The following is a 17,863-nucleotide window of genomic DNA, read 5'->3' on the forward strand; positions in this document are numbered from 1 at the left end:
GCTATATCACCTTAAACTCGGCACTCAATCCATCAGATGTTTTGATGAAAAGAAAAGGGATGCAATGACGTTTTATACAGATGAAAATATTGTATTTATTAAGTGTTTAACTCATTTTATGTTAGAAAATGCATTTCTAAGCTTGCATTTTAATACTAGGATGTTTGATGGATAAAAAGGATGATTTACTATGAAGTCCTTAACAAGAGTCGGAGTTTTCCACCTTAGGACATTAACAATGTCCTTCATCGAGTACCTTGTCAGATTAATTTAGTGGATCTTAACGGTTCTTGTAATTTTTTACTCGATTTGGAAGCCAATCACTGTGACATCAGACCAAAACATGTACTCGGTTTTTAAATTTATGACAACTTCTTCAATAACGTGAATATTTTAGCATCAAGTCATTATATGTTTTTCTTTTTCTTCTTCCATACGCTTATCATACATGATATCCTCAAATACCATTACTGATGGAGACCCAAAACTGTCTGAACCCCTGATCTGCCTGAAAACACTGAACTGCCTGAAACACTGACTGTCCGAAACACTGAACTGCCTGAACACTGAACTGCCTGAACACTGAACTGCCCGAACACTAAACTGCCTGAAACACTGAACTGCCTGAACACTGAACTGCCCGAACACTAAATTGCCTGAAACACTGAACTGCCTGAACACTGAACTGTCTGAAACACTGAACTGCCTGAACACTGAACTGCCTGAAACTATATGCTGCCACATGGATGCTTCCCAACATCTACCGAGACCTACATGGTCTCAATTTTCCGCCCATCATCTAAAATATTGGGTTCCAGCCCAACCGCGGAGTCAAAGGACTCCCTACTTAGCCGCCTCGCATGACTTCTGGACGAAATCCTTCTATGGATCTAGCTGCTACTAGTTATCCTGACACTGTGGCCCTAACGGCCTTCTGCTCTAACTGATTGGTTCCATGCGTCGAATCCTGACGTCACCAAACCCAAAGCTAAACGCGATTGCTACATCACCAATTGTAGGCTTATGTCATAAATGACCTTAAGCAGTCCACTGCTTCCTTGCTCTCATCTCTATAGTGACGCTTCTATAATCTTATCACTAGCTTAACCAGGTCTCATCCGTATGGGAAATTCCGAAATCCAATCCGTGGATTTCCATTTCCTCGCTGCTACACCCGAACTGGTGGGTACTACTGTTCTTTCTGCATCCTAACAACGCACTCACACTATCTACCAACCTAGTGAAGGCTGCGGCTACACCCACAAACTCACATCACTCTAGTACTATCTGCTAATCTTGTGAATGCTACGGCTACACCCGCATACTTATAACACTCTGATACTATCTGACTGCTAGTGAATGCTACGGCTACACCCGCAGACTTACAACACTCTAATACTGGATCGAACACGCGCTTGCCCCGCAATCAGCTGAACTTGTGTCCTAACTGGAATCCCAAACCTGATTCCCTACGGCTTTCTAGTAACATCACGGGAACGCGATCGCCTTACTGGCAAACTTTTCCGAACTTCCATCTCACACTATCCTCAAACCATACAACCGCTTGGGTTATCTTCCTTCCCAATAAGGATGCAAAACTTATCCTAGTCTCAAAACTGCTCCTGCTTCTGAATCCTTGGGTGATTCTCCCCCACTTTGATTCAGCTAATTCCCTACAACACACAAAACTGGAAGAATTCCCAATCCTTCTCGCCACCCATGACCAATCTGCTAGAAACCACACTTACCATTGCTAGTGTTTCAACACTAGCTAATCCAAAAGATCACATAACTTCTAAAAATCCGAATAAATCTCCGGTAATAACATGCTAAACCCAGGAAGCTCCGAATCTCAGTTGGAGACCTCGGAATTCTCCTCTGCATCACGGCCTCTATCTTGGCCGGATCGACTAGAATATCCTTCTGATTGACAAGGTGCCCAAGAAATTGCACCCCGCGCAACCAGAACTCACAATTAGAGAACCTTGCAAAAATTCTCTCCCTCCTCAAAATCTCTAGCACCTCCCTCAGGTGCTTCTCGTGCTGCTCCTCAGTCTTGGAATAAACCAATATGACATTGTACTTCCCAATCCCGCAAGTGTTGCACCGAATATGGTCCTGCTGGTCTCTCGAAAGCTAATCTGAAATCTATGGTCTCCTCCCGAGACCCCTCACTATAAGCAACTGATTTGGTTCCCTCTACCAATGTGCTCTAAGTCAATATCCCGCTCTCGAGCTCTAGAAGTCATATCATTCAGGGTCTTGCACCCCGAGATACTCACAATCTCCCTGCTATCCTTCTACAATATGTTCTGATAACTTACCTTCTTCATTTCCTCATCTGCTGCATACTATGGTACCATATAAGCTCTTTCCCGAGGCTTGGTAGTGATCTCTGCCACAGTCTCAGTCTTCTGGTGGAGATCTAACAACTCTTGCGCCAACTACTGCGCCCCAATCGCCTGGGCACACTCTGCCCAAAATCTGGTCTAAAAGTCATCCCATGAACTAGCATTAACCGCATCACACAGCTCACTACCGACCTCTTCCTATCACTCTTGTGCTCTATCTTTCAGGAGACAGGAAGTAAGTCATATCTTGTCTCCTTTCGAGACAACGTCTGGTACGAAGAGTGTTGACAACGTCTGTCAACCATCGGCCGCTAACAATGGGGTCCCTAACCCCCATGACAATCTGAAGCCTCAAAAACTGTGAATTCCCGAAACATCAATGTACGGGTCTCTATCATGACTGCTATCTCAGTGCAGAATGCACTCGGCCTCTCATCACAAATCTCCATAATGCCCACCTTGATCACACTGAGAATCACAGGAGTCTGGTCAGTGATACTGCGCAAAATTCTCAAATGAAATAAACTCTCTCATCTGATCATCAATCTGCCCGGCTCCAGAGTCCGAGCCTGATCCCCTGTCGACACCAGAACTACCATCTGGTCTACCAAGTAGCGTCACTATACTCGGCAACTTGCCATCACTAACATCACAATACTCATCCAAACTCGAGGGATCTCACACACTACAAGTTCCCTGGATTCATCTCAGCCTTCCTTGATTCGAGTATGGATCCTCTGCTTTCAGTAGTACGGGCCCATACTACCTTCCACATCTATCCGTACTTTCCTCAAGTACTGCCTCGACTCCACCAAGTCACTTGTACTACTACTGATCTCTGTTACTACTTTCCTAGGCTTGCCCTAGGGAACTTCTGACTCCACTCAAACCAGTCCTCAGCTGCCGAAGGCCTCCTTGTAATGCTAATTAGCCATCACCTGAATACCATCACATGTGATGAGGCTCAGATAATCCTTCGAGTAAAAGACTCGTCCCTACAGCGGTTGGACTCAAACAAGAGCTGCGCAATAGGGCCAAATCCAACACTCTAAGATTATTCAACCCTGATCACATGTGACGTGTCGTATTCACCTAACGGCTAACTCCCATCACCAAGAGTCCTACAAAGCACAAAGCAAGCAGCATTCGGACACAGGAAACTACTCAAGCAAATTTATTCTCATAACGAGAAACTGTACTAGCATACAATGCTAAGCTCATACTATCAGGCATAACCTAAACAAGCTATCCTACTACTGTCTACTCAATACTAGCATGAAATTCTTATCAAGCTGAAGCACATAAAGCAGGCACATAAGGCATCTTACTAGATCCTTAGTCCTATACTAGCATGTTGTTCTATTGAAACTGAAACTGGAACTGGAACTAAAACTGAAACTGAAACTTGTATGGGTAATTTGGGAGTACTTACTTGAGCTCGGCTGATTGCATGCACCACACCCTTTTCTCTTTTCAAAACTCTTTTCGCTTTTTCTAAAACTCTTTTCTTTATACTTTTTCTAAAATTGTTTTCTTTTCTCAAAATTCTTTTGTAACCATGGTTTTTCTCTTGAAAACTTTATACCACTTCCTTAGTTTGAGTTCAGACACACTCGTGACTGCGCCCGAATCCCTCAAACCAAGGCTCTGATACCAACTTGTAACATCCCAAAAACACAGTCTGAAAATTTTGTTTAATTTAATAATAAAAACCAATGTTGATAAACCTCATATAAAATCATAAGTTATGTATCTCAAAAATATCATACAACTGTTAAGTATATCAGAGTATAAACATCCCAGGCTGAACAAATGGTGTGTGCACTGCAATCTTCCCAAGCTCCTCTTTTGAAAACTGAGTACCTGAAACCAAAACTGAAAACCGTAAGCACAAAGCTTAGTGAGCTCCCCCGAACTACCACATACCATACAATAACATATAAAGCATCTACTGGGCCTTGCCCACTGCATCGGACCGAAGTCCGAAAACTAACCAGGGTCTTGCCCTCTGCATCAGATCGAAGTCCGGAAACTGCATCGAACCGAAGTCCGAAACTAACCAAGGCCTTGCCCTCTGCATCGGACCGAAGTCCGGAACTAACTGCATCGGACCGGAGTCCGGAACTAACCAGGGCCTTGCCCTCTACATCGGACCGAAGTCCGGAACTGATTGGGACCTTGTCCCCTGCATCGGACCGAAGTCCGGAACTGACTGAACATAACATAGCATAAACATATCAACTAGCATGAATACATATACTGCATACTGCATTGGAACAGAGTCCGGAACACATAACACAAAACATGCTTGCATCACAAAGACATCAAGCACTCTAACTACTACATCGGACCGAGGTCCAGAACTAACTGAACATAGCGTAACGTAATCATAGCATATAATATAAACACATATACTGGATACTGCATCGGACCATAGTCCGGAACACATAACTCATACCATGTTTGTATCACAAAGACACCAAGCATACTGAACTACTGCATCGGACTGATGTCCGGAACTACTGCTAACTATACGGGCCGGCATTGTGGCCGTAGACCCGTTCCTACAAAAAGGAAACTCACCTCACACTGCTGAAGTCCCGTAGACACAATCCCACACTGCTGAAGTCCCGTAGACTCCACCCCAGCTGCTGGCTGACAGATTCTCAAACTGTCAACACCAAATAACACCCAATTAATAATTGGGTTCTAACACATAACTAAAAATACATGCTTTGGATAATTACTACATTACCCCTAGCTTGGCTTACCCAAGCCCATGGCCCAATCCATAGGCCCAAAGTCAACTAGGGATCAAAGCCCAACATATGGCCCAATTTTCCAAATTGGGCCCAAACCTCTACATGGACATCCCTTAAGGCCCAATTGATCAGTCCAGTCCAACATGTATCATTCTAGGGCCCAATATCATACAACCATCTAGGCCCCAACTATGGCCCAATTTTCCAAATTGGGCCAAATCCTTCATATGGGCCTTACCCTAAAGCCCAACTAATTACTCTAGCCCATTTGATTATTCTCGGATGGCCCAACACAAAGCCCAAGTGAAATTAGGGTTTCACATCAAATGATAACTAGGGTTAAGTGTTTCTTACTTAACCCACTAAGGACTTAACACACTAGGGACTTAATCCATTAAGGACTTAATCCATTAAGTCCATTATTGCTTACATTAATTCCTGCCAATGATTATTATTTAATATTCACTTATTAAATAATTCTCGTGTGTGTGTGCTGATAATCTCTCAAATATTAGTATTTTCTCAATTAGCTCATTAAGGAATTAGTCCATTAAGTTTTTTACTCCACTAGATAAATGAGATGGAGTGATTGGGCTTAATATATAATCCCATCTCAATGGCCCAAAAGTGGGTCCAATAAGTCTAAGGCCCAATACTCATAATTAGGGTTTTCCACCCAAACATAGCCCAATAGGCCCAAAACCAATCTCTAAGCCCATTAGGGTTTGCTAGCGGGGCACCACCCACTACCACCTCGGGTAGTGGTGGTCGATGGCGGCTCACGGCGGCGGCGGCCACCTTACGGTGGTGGTTACTACTATTTTTATTATTAACCAAACTAGTTACAATGCTAAATCTCAATACCCACACACACACACACTAAACTAATCACACACACAGCCACACCATGGCGGCCGACGGTGGCTCGTGGCGGCAGCAGAATCATGGAAAGGCGGCAGTGGTGGTTTCGCGATGACAGTCGACGACAACCCAAAACGGCAACCATATGGTTGCTGGCGACAACATCCGACGTACACAACGTCGATTCATCGAGAACAGCGAAATAGGGGAGAGGGAGAGGTGGCAGGTAGGCTAACTAGCGATTCCGATCACTCACGAATCTCGCAACAACATTACAGCTTGGTCGTCGGTCTTGGCAGCCAACTCGATTGTACGAATCGGTTCCGATAGCAGAGCTACAACGATGGAAATCCCCAGCGAAGCAGCGACGGAGAAGGATAGCGAGTTGGACAGCAACGCCGCTAAGGTGCTTATTCGACCGGTCACGGTGGTTCTTCCCCCTCTGCACGCTACGCTCGACGCTTTGGCTTCACCGGTTCAGTCTTCACGGCGGCTGGGGGATTGCTGAGGGGAGGCGAGGGTAACTGCTGGAGGATCTCCGATGATGGCGGCTGCCTTCAAGAGCTAGGGTTTGAGTCACCGGGTGAAGGGTCTTATATACCCGATCCCATAAAATAAGTTCCCATATTGACAGATTCGATCCCTCCTTCCCCATTTCATTCAAAATAAATCCATACTTTACACTTTTAACCCTGCCTTCAGAAATCTTTACAAACTGAATCCAAAACTTACATTTTAAGCCCTGATTCTATGATTTCCTTTCATAATAAATCCCTAACTTACCAATAAACCCTTGGCTTTTAAAACTCTTCACCAATTTGCCCGGTACTTACCTTTATTAATTTATTTAAATAAATAGGGTGTTACAACTCTCCCCCACTTGAATTAGATTTCGTCCTCGAAATCATTCCTTACCATTCCTTACACGCCAACTACTCAAGTAACATGACCACAATCCTGGGCACACCCCAGCTCTACTAGGGTAGCCATGACCAGTCTTCGCAAAGCCCTAAAACTCTTAGGTGACCGACTTCCTCACAACAAGATTACATGTACTCTGTCTGACGTTTGCTATCTCTAGATGATCTGAATCCCCAACAGACCACTCATACTAAATCATTATAGCTGAACCCCGCCGGGGGGGGGGGGGGGTCACTAAGAATTACTCAACAATCTCTTACGCTTATCATACATGAGATCCTCAAATACCATTACTGATGGAGACCCAAAACTGTCTGAACCCCTGATCTGCCTGAAAACACTGAACTGCCTGAAACACTGATTGTCTGAAACACTAAACTGCCTGAACACTGAACTGCCTGAACACTGAACTACCCAAACACTAAACTGCCTGAAACACTGAACTGCCTGAACACTGAACTGCCCGAACACTAAACTGCCTGAAACACTGAACTGCCTGAACACTAAACTGCCTGAAACACTGAACTGCCTGAACACTGAACTGCCTGAAACACTGAACTGCCTGAACACTGAACTGCCTGAAACTATATGCTGCCACATGGCTGCTTCCCAACATCTACCGAGACCTACCTGGTCTCAATTTTCCGCCCATCATCTAAAATATTGGGTTCCAGCCCAACCGCGGAGTCAAAGGACTCCCTACTTAGCCACCTCGCATGACTTCTGGACGAAATCCTTCTATGGATCTAGCTGCTACTAGTTATCCTGACACTGTGGCCCTAACGGCCTTCTGCTCTAACTGATTGGTTCCATGCGTCGAATCCTGACGTCACCAAACCCAAAGCTAAACGCGATTACTACATCACCAATTGTAGGCTTATGTCATAAATGACCTTAAGCAGTCCACTGCTTCCTTGCTCTCATCTCTATAGTGACGCTTCTATAATCTTATCACTAGCTTAACCAGGTCTCATCCGTCTGGGAAATTCCGAAATCCAATCCATGGATTTCCATTTCCTCGCTGCTACACCCGAACTGGTGGGTACTACTGTTCTTTCTGCATCCTAACAACGCACTCACACTATCTACCAACCTAGTGAAGGCTGCGGCTACACCCACAAACTCACATCACTCTAGTACTATCTGCTAATCTTGTGAATGCTACGGCTACACCCGCAGACTTACAACACTCTGATACTATCTGACTGCTAGTGAATGCTACAGCTACACCCGCAGACTTACAACACTCTAATACTGGATCGAACACGCGCTTGCCCCGCAATCAGCTGAACTTGTGTCCTAACTGGAATCCCAAACCTGATTCCCTACGGCTTGCTAGTAACATCACGAGAACGCGATCGCCTTACTGGCAAACTTTTCCGAACTTCCATCTCACACTATCCTCAAACCATACAACCGCTTGGGTTATCTTCCTTCCCAATAAGGATGCAAAACTTATCCTAGTCTCAAAACTGCTCCTGCTTCTGAATCCTTGGGTGATTAATATATATTTGTATGTTACAGTCATTAATATTTACATGTGTTGTGTTGTGTTGTGTTTGTTTGTTAATTATAGGGACTTTTATAGGTTGTGGCAGACCTCCTCCCTCATGTTGAGCACAAACAATGTGCTAGACACATCTTTGCAAACTTTAGAAAGAAATTCACAGGATTAGAGCTAAAGAGTTTGTTATGGGAAGCTGCTATGAGTATAGTGGAAGGGGACTTTCTTGCTACAATGGAGAAGATAAAGAAGATAACAAAAACATGATACACCTATCTTATGGCAAGGAAACCTGAAACTTGGTGCAGAGCCTTCTTTTCTCATGGGTATGCTTGTGAAGCAGTAGAGAATGGGGTTGCAGAATGCTTCAATGCCATGATCAAACAAATAAGGAAGAAGCTTATAATCACAATGCTTGAGGAAATAAGGATTCTCCTTATGAAAAGGTTTTTTCATCAAGGTCAAGAGGCCACCAAATGGAGGGGTAATTATGGGCCTAACATACAACTGAAGCTTAATGAATTTGGGAAAGATATGAGGTAATATAAGTTTTTATTGGCATGTATTTTAAAATATTAAGTATGTATTTATATGTGTACTTTGTTTGTTCTGTGTGTAGGTTGTGGACAGTGGTGCCAAGTGGCGGTGATGTGTTTGAGACTAGGTATGGCTATAATGGATACAAGGTTGATTTATCCAATCACACTTGCACTTGCAACTTGTGGATGTTGTCGGGCATACCATGTGTGCATAGTCAAGCTGCAATCAACTATGTCCACAAAGATCCAAGTGAATTAATTTCTTCTTGGTTCCACAAGGACAAATATGTTGCAACCTACAGTCAGAACATACAACTTGTTGGTGGAAGCAACTTGTTGGTTCCACAAGGACAAATAGGTTGTTGGAGTTTATTAAACCGTTACCACCCCCAGTTAGAAGGATGCATGGAACACCCAAAGTAAATAGAGTGAAGCATGCATCTGAATCAGAAGATGCCAAATACACCTCTCAAAAGTTAAAGGTTACTAGGAATGTGAGGTGTGGAAAGTGCCAACAACTTGGGCATAATAATATTTCATGCACAAATGATGAGGTACCTAAGCCCTCTGTCCCAAAAAGGAAGATTGGAAGACCTGGGAAAGATGGGGGATGCTAACCTATCTTTGATCAATTCCCTCCAGTTGAGCCTGCTATACCAAGAAGTGATGCTGCTCCTTCCACAGTTTTAGAATGTGGTGATCAAGTTGGTGGGCCTGATATACCAAGAAGTGAGGTTACTCATCCCCCAGTTTCAGAATCTGGTAATCAAGTAGGTGGTCCTAATGTTAGTCCTCTGAAAAGGACTAAGATGATGGCAAGGAGAGGAGGGAAAGCTAAAGTGTCTGGATCAAGGAACAGAACACCAAAGAAAACACCTAATGGCAAGAAACATAAGAGTAATGCAAAGGAGGATGTGTCCCTAACATGTGATGAGGATTTTGTTGATCTTTTTACCCATGCACCTAATGGTAAGCAAGGTACGAGTCAAGCAACAGAGGATGTTCAGGAACAAGAACATGATGACAATGAGGTGAAGGTGAGTGAAAGACTTACTTTACAGGAGTTGTTGATGTCTGGATATACACATGCTGATGCAGTGGCTGCTATAAAAGAGGTATGTTATGGTAATCACTATTTTTGGCTTTCATATTGTAGATTTACTAACTACCCCTCCATATTGTAGGTTTATGGAGAGGTTGAGGAACAACAGATTGAAGAAAAAAAGGTTGAGGAAGGAGTTGAAGATAGAGAGGTTGAAGAAGAAGAAGTTGAAGGCATACAGGTTGAGCAAGAAGAAGTTGAAGGCATAGTGGTTGAGGAAGAAGGAGTTGAAGAGAGAGAGAGAGAGAGAGAGAGAGAGAGAGAGAGAGAAAGGTTGGAGCAAGAGTCTTACCCTCCAGAAGAAGTTATGGTGCTTACAATTTCCATTGGGAGAAAAATAGGAAACCCTCTGAAAGAATTAGGAAGTTGAAGCTCAGGAAAATGGTTGAAGATGTTGATGGTGGTGGTTCCTCCAAAACCCCTTGGGTTTTAGAGTAAGGAGTTGTGTTTAAGGGTTCAATGGGTAGAATGGGCATTAGTAAATATGTTGCCCTTTCTGTAAACATCTACTTTGGGTACACTTGTCTTTTGGTAACAAGCTTCCATTTCATATCCATAATGTTTGGTAGAATTAGAAGTTTGGTTCTAATTAGGTTAAATGGTATGATAGTGGTTTTTGGGAAGCATTGTAAAGTACATTCCCATTTTTGGGCTGTTAACTGACATTGATATTTGGTATGATTGTTAAGTCATCAATATATATATATATATATATATATATATATATATATATATATATATATATGCCTTGATCACTATAATTGTTGTTACCTTCCATATTTTGGTTAGCTTGGTAAGTAGGTTTATACATATATATGTGTTAAAGGACTTAATACATTGTTATCATTAAGAAATAATAAGTTGTTTTCATTGTCATCTCTTACAAAACCAAAAAATTGCCATACATAACACCTGCATCTACTTACTGCCTAACTTAGCCAAAATACCCTTACACCTAAACTACTACTACCATTCCACATGAACCTAACTAATGCCCACAACTTCACATTGCTTTAACCATAACATTGTGAACCATAAACCCCATCACTATCACCACCACCAAAAGCATGACAATCATAAGTAGCTCCACCTTCAACAGGTTTAAAATATCCAGTTGAACTTCTTTGTTGTTCTTGGCCTCCTCCGAAAGCTTCAAAACCTCCATTGCAAATGCTTTATTGTTGTTAGCTTCCTCCAAATCCATATGGAACTTCTACATAGTTTCCTTGTAGTAAGTGTTTGGCAGGGGTGGATCAAGCCATAAAAAAAATCCGCATTTTTTTTGGAGTCCTGCACAACAATCACTTGTTCATAATGGTTCAACAAGACCACAACAAATTACTTAATATTACCTGATAGTTTGGACACCCCCTGAATTTCCTCCATGGATTATCGATAGTTTTGGAGATCGAGAATGTCGCAGGTTCATCACAATCGCATCTCAAATCTTCAGACCAACGATTCCTTAAAGCCCACTCTTTGTAACCTTGTGTGTGCGTGTTGGAGGAGCTTACCATTTTTTTGGTTTGAAGTTGGAGAGAAGAATCGACCCAAAACTACCTGCAATGTTCGACTAAGGGAGCAACCTGCTGAAACCGGCTCTTTGCCCTCAAACGATAAGTCAATGAAGATTGAAAAATTAAATTCAGGGCTTTTTCCAATTTAGTGCCAAAAACATGAGACTTTTGTGATATTAACCTTTTTTTTATCAATAGAACCAAAATTTAAGGGTTTTTTTTTTATTTATTTATTATTACAGATTTCAGATTTCTCTTATATGAGGCTATTATTAAAAAGTAAAATAAAAGCCGTGTACAATTTGAGTAGTTTGAAAACTTTAGTGGCTATTTTATAAATACAAAAACTTGTGTCAAAAATTGATTTCGTCAGCAGTCAGCACCTCGTGGTATTTGCTCCACAGGAAGAGTCCCCGGCGGCCGCTCCTGTTTCATTTTCCGTCGACAGCACTTCCCTCCGTTAGCTATTCATCCGTCTGTCACCGGTCATTGTTTCCTCATTTCTTAAGGTCTACTCAATTCTTTTGTCTGTCAGTTCGTTCTTTTCTGTTTGGAGAGAATAACTCTCTAATTTCTCCATTGGTTGATTTGTTGCCTTCAAATTCTAAATATATAAAGTTTTAATTTGAATGTATGAGTTCTAGTCTGTTATTTCAATCTTTATCTTTTGATACGTGATACTTCTAATGATTACTTTCAAACTTATTGTTGGAGAGTAGAAAATTGAAACCCTAGATTACTTTATTTCAAACCCTAATTCAGAAATTTCTTAGTTGAAATCTGTCTCTGATTTTGTTGATTGGAAGTATTGAGAATTTGAATTATTGTTTACGAATGTAAAATGTGTTAACTCTATTAATAGTGATCACAATTGTGGAATATCGTTTGCCATTTATACACTAATGCAACACAAGTTTATGGAATTTTCTGAAGATTAGACTGTGGAAATGGATGGAAACCTGAGTATCTCTCTAGACAAACTCCCTGTCAAACGTTTGGAAATCATTGAAGAAAATGGAGCTGAAAAATTCCCTCCGTATGAACATCATCACTTTCATTTTCCCCAAATCTCACACATTTCACCTCTTCAATCCATTTTCTGATCTTTCTGGTGTAATGTTTGCAGCGATTTGAGTTATGATGATAACAGAGTGAATCAAATTCGAAGAATAGACTTTGCTTGGGCTGTAGAAAGAGAAGATCCAAACAAGAAACAAAAGAAAGGCGACTCTACTGCTAGTTCTTCCAAAGATACAACATCTTCATCACCATGGCCATGGCAGAACATGGTTGAAAATCTAAAATTGGCTCATCAAGAACTTTCTGTTATCATTGATCTCATCAACACTGTAAGTCATCAAGAAGTTATTATCTTAACTTCTTCAACTGATATAAACAAAATTTCTGAATTTGACTTTATAAAAAATTTCTTTGTAGGTTGAAATTAATGATGCTGTCACAGTAGCTGGTATGACCAGACCAAAACAATTACCTAATGAACTTTTATCTGACCTTGCAGTATCTACAGCAACAAAACTCCAATGCTTTCGGGTATCTCTCAAACCCAAAATCAAAAAACTAAAAACTTTCTTTTCTCTTTGTGTATTTCTTGTTTGATGATTCTTTTTCATTTCAGCACCTTGGGAAATACTTTAAGCAATCAGCCAAAGCATTAGAGAAACAAGTTGCAAAAGAAGCAAGATTCTATGGAGCTCTAATAAGGTCAGCTTCAGCTTCAGATATCACCTATCTTTGATTTTCTTTACTATAGAATCCTAAAAATCTACCTGATAATAGATTGCAGCAGAATTGGAAAGTTAAGAGGCATAGAATGGCTGCTTCTGCTGCTGGAAATGAAGGCTTCTACATTGATCTGTTTGACAATACATTATATGATCCAACAGCTATATTTCGCCAATCTTCAATGTCAACTATTCGTGTTGAACATGATAATGCTGGAATGCTTGCTTTAAATCTTCCTTCAAAAGCATGTCATGTTCTTCAATTTGGATTTGTTGGTGATGATATTCCAAAAAAGTCAAATGGAAGAACAACAAATCTATCAAATTCAGAGTTTTCTGAAGAAACAAAGAAAGAAGATGAAACTGATAATGATGATGATGATGGTGTAAAGAAAAGGCATTCTGATCTTCGTGAAGTTCACAGAGCTGTTTTTAATGAACAGGTAAGCTTTATAATTTAATGTAAGTAAATCTATTTTCTTAAAAACTAATTTGTTATTAAATTTTTTATTCAGGTTTTTAATTTAATAAATCAAGAAGCATTTGTTCCATCATTAGGCGTGAATGTAACTGGCATACGAGAGAATCATTTACAATTAAACATAGATCAAGAAGCCTCTGTATTCATTTCACTTGTATCATCCACTCAAGAACATGATGCAACTGATGATGAAGAAAATAATGACAATAATGCCCTCATACCCTTAATCGATGGCGAAGAAGAAAAACAACCTGTGAAAAAAAGATCATTTCTTCCAAATAGAATCAGCTCCGAAATTCTTTTGAAACAGCTTTTTCATGAACATGTATTTGTTCGGGCAAAGAACCGGTCAGCTTCTCCCAACAAAAGTCAACAGTTCGGGCAGCTAACAAAAGATGGGTCAAAGTCAAACCTTCTTGGTCATTTCTGCATGTCTCTTGCTCACAGAATATTTTCATATAAAGTTTTGACACAACTTGAAAATCTGGTAATTTATTTATGAGTAAATTACTAAAATCATCCCTCTGGTTTGGTCAAAATTACACGTTTGATCCCTAACATTTTTTTTTGCACTCAGATCATCCCTGTGGTTTGATTTTGTTGCGTTTTTCGTCCCTATGGTTTGCTCAAAATTGCATGTTTGGTCCCTAACTTTATGTAAGGGACAAAAAACGCAACAAAATCAAACCACAGGGACGATCCGAGTGCAAAAAAAATGTTAGGGACCAAACATGTAATTTTGACCAAACCATAGGGACGATTTCAGTAATTTACTCTTTATTTATTTTGCTTTCATGAAAGTAGGTTGCTATTTTTTGAATTTAACTTTTAATTTAATTATTATGACATAGGCTAAGAGTGTATCGTATGTTAGTTTGGTGTCTCATCCCACATGGACTTCTCGTACATCTTCATGGACACTGGTGGTGGATGTCCCTCCGTCCATTCTTCATTCTGGCCACCAGACGTGGGCGGCAAAGAAGAGGGGGAAGTCACAGTTCCACACTAAAGTGGTGGTGATTGATGATTGTATTAATATTGAAGGTGAAGGTGCTCCGAATGTAGTCGGCCTCTTTAAAGGGAAATGTGAAAACAGTTGTTCTATCAATAGATATGACTGTAACTTGGCTGATCTTCATGTCATACTTTTACAACAGGTATGTCTGATACATGACATGACATGACAGAACAGGTTGTACTGTGTTTGTCTGTATTTTGGACTGTGTCTGTGATTGAAACTAGTGTCAGTAGGACATACATATTAAATTTTTTATCCCACCCAAAAAACACGACGTATGTCAGACATGACATGACAAAATAGGTTGTATCTGGGAGTCCCAGTGACATGACTTGACATGACAAAACAGGTTGTACCTGGGAGTCCTAGGCTGGGATCGAGACTGATGTCAATGGGACAAAAATTGTAACTTTTTGTCCCATTCAAAAAGGTGGAACAAGATGGGACAAGGACTCGTTCTCGATATCTTGTTTGTGCAAAAGACGAAGATGCCCTTGTCGTCCTAATCATCGAAATAGCCCTAGAAAGAAGTCCCTTATTGTCGAGTCCCATGTAACAAACGTAGCCTAAAGGCTACGATTGTTAAATTGGAGTGGAGTGGATTGGACAGGCTTTCTAGGGCTATTTTTGATGATTAGGATGACAAGGGCATTTTTGTCTTTTGCACAAATGAGATATCGAGAGTGAGTCTTTGTCCCATCTTGTTCCACCTTTTTGGATGGGACAAAAAGTTACAATTTTTGTGTCATTGACATCAGTCTCGATCCCAGTCCAATGCAGTATTTATTAAAATACAGAATTTACTAATTGGGAATTAAACAGGTTGCGAGTCAAATTATCCGTTGGCTGCATGAAGAAGCTCTTAGTGTGGGAATGAAAGCGAGTCGGGACTTTTTAAGCTTATGTTTTGAGGTGGAGCAGGGTGAAGTGGTGGGTGTGGTGGCTCATGTGGATCCGGAGGATGGTGAAGGCGGCATATCGTGGTGGTTGGTGGTGGGCAATGGCGGAGGAGTGGAGGAATACAAGGTTGAAAGAGAGGATTCGGATGGGGAAACAAAGAGATATTTAGGTCATTTATCTCTTGATGTGTTGTATGCGACTTTGTTGGATCTCTTGACCATGTGTAGCAATGGTGGAAGCCTCAAGTCTTCATTAGATAATCAACTGTAATAAAATATAAAATCGACCCTAAAAGATAGCGTTTGAATATTTGAGTTTTAATACTAAGTTACTTAATTGATAGAATATGAGTTTTTTAACGAATTAATACATTAAAAAAATACATACTTTGTACAAATCTTTTAAGAAAAAGCATAAAAGTTGTAGGTGATGATGATAATTAATTATAGATAGCAGTAGCAGTAGCACTATTATTGGAGAGGAGACGATATGGGAAAGGTATGGTTGAAGTGGGATTGTAACCAATCCAATTTCCCATAAATAACAATATCAAAATCCTTTTCTTACTTGTGACAAAAGGAAAAAACCAAGTATAAAAAAAGAAAGATGTGATGTTTTTGTAGGTGGAGTAGGAGCTATTAATGTCGTTATATTTGAGTTTTGAAAGGTGAAAAGTAGAACATATACAAAGAAAATGTTAAAGTGTATTGGTTACATGTTTGGTATGCTCGATGGAATTATAAATACAAAGAATGTGTAGCCGGAAACTTTAATTTTTATTTGTACGTAAAAATAGCCGGAAGCTTTTAAAAATTTGAAAAACATTGATAAACAGTACACTATAAAAAATTGAATGATTAGATCTTTTGGGTAACATAGTTCGTAACTAACCGAATAAATTATTATAAAATGACATTTTCACATTTGTTTTTTTTTTTTTTTTTTTTTTTTTTTACCAATTTTATCATTTTTTCCTCGAATCAAATTAGTAAAAAGATAATGGATAGGAACCAATTATAAAAATATAAAGAAAATCAAACACACCTCCAAAACCTATTTTTCATTTTATTTCACTCTTTATTTTTCTCCGATCACATTCCATATTTCACTATTTTGAAGTGTAAATGAATAATATTAATTTAATATGGAGCAACACTACACATAATACCAAAATGGAGTGCGACTTTCGGTTTCGGATGTGGGGTTTAGTCATATTATCATTTTACTTTTATATAATTCTAGTTAATTTTTATTTATCAGTTGTAATAATTAATAGACAAAATGGTATTTATGATTTTATTTTATTTTATTTTATTTTATTTTATTTTTTTTGCATAAGTGGCCCCTTTCAATAATAGTTGGCATGTCAATGGTCCTTATGAATAACTCGTACATGACATCATATGTATTTTCAAAAATAACATCCAACTTAGGAGTTAACATGGTTCGATTTGGTTTGATTTTTCGCTAAAACCAAAACCAAACCAAAAGGTTCGGTTTTTTATTTTGGAAAAACCAAACCGTTAGTTTTTTTCGGTTTCGGTTTTTCAGTTTTATATTTTGGTTTTTTGTTTTTTTTCGGTTTTTCAATTAATAAATTATTAGACTCTGCTCATTGGATTTTAGAAGCTCATACTTATTTAATATATACTCCAATACAAATATACAATACCTCGTCCATTTAAACAAAATGGAAATTATTGTAAAATCAAAAAAAGATGGTGCAGTTCTCATTTACAAATAATCATCGTGGGATGGTTGAGTTAACTATTTTTCTTCATCTTATAGTATCAAAAAATCTTCACTTTTGAATCTCACAATCCATATTAGATGTATGTAATTTGAATCTTTTAAACTTTTAACACTATAACCTCTTTTATCATATATTTGTTTCACCAACACCATAAAATATTAAGTTTTATTATTTTATGGATGGTGTGATATTTGTATATAAAACAATGTCATTTTGTGTATTTCGGTCCGGTTCGGTTTTTACGGTTTCTAGATATAGAAAACCCACACCGAACCTAAAAAATCGGTTTTTCTAAAAACAAAAACCAAACCATCGGTTTTTCAAATAATTTGGTTTTTATGGTTTTGGTTTTTCGGCTTTTGGTTTGGTTTCAGTTTTTTTGCACGCCCTAATATAACTTGTTGAAATGGTT

General features: G+C 39.6%; 1 protein-coding gene across 3 annotated transcripts; it reads left to right on the forward strand.

The window, feature by feature from the left end:
• Window positions 1-11,922: 11,922 nt before the first annotated feature.
• On the forward strand, window positions 11,923-16,043 carry LOC145068424 (RNA polymerase II transcription mediator). 3 transcript variants are annotated; one of them, XM_079015386.1, is made up of 9 exons: window positions 11,923-12,066; window positions 12,420-12,593; window positions 12,684-12,906; window positions 12,995-13,108; window positions 13,194-13,279; window positions 13,355-13,742; window positions 13,815-14,267; window positions 14,632-14,937; window positions 15,621-16,043. In XM_079015386.1, the coding sequence occupies exons 2-9, from the start codon at window positions 12,505-12,507 to the stop codon at window positions 15,966-15,968; spliced, it is 2,007 nt and encodes a 668-aa protein (XP_078871512.1). In that variant the 5' UTR covers window positions 11,923-12,066; window positions 12,420-12,504; the 3' UTR covers window positions 15,969-16,043. The 3 variants fall into 3 exon arrangements, with proteins under 3 accessions (XP_078871512.1, XP_078871511.1, XP_078871510.1); XM_079015385.1 differs by having other exon boundaries at window positions 12,491-12,593; XM_079015384.1 differs by having other exon boundaries at window positions 12,496-12,593.
• Window positions 16,044-17,863: the final 1,820 nt, after the last annotated feature.

The sequence above is a fragment of the Lactuca serriola genome, chromosome 8 (genome assembly GCF_051521515.1).
Source record: "Lactuca serriola cultivar US96UC23 chromosome 8, Lser_US96UC23_V15, whole genome shotgun sequence".
NCBI classification, from domain to species: Eukaryota; Viridiplantae; Streptophyta; class Magnoliopsida; order Asterales; family Asteraceae; genus Lactuca; species Lactuca serriola.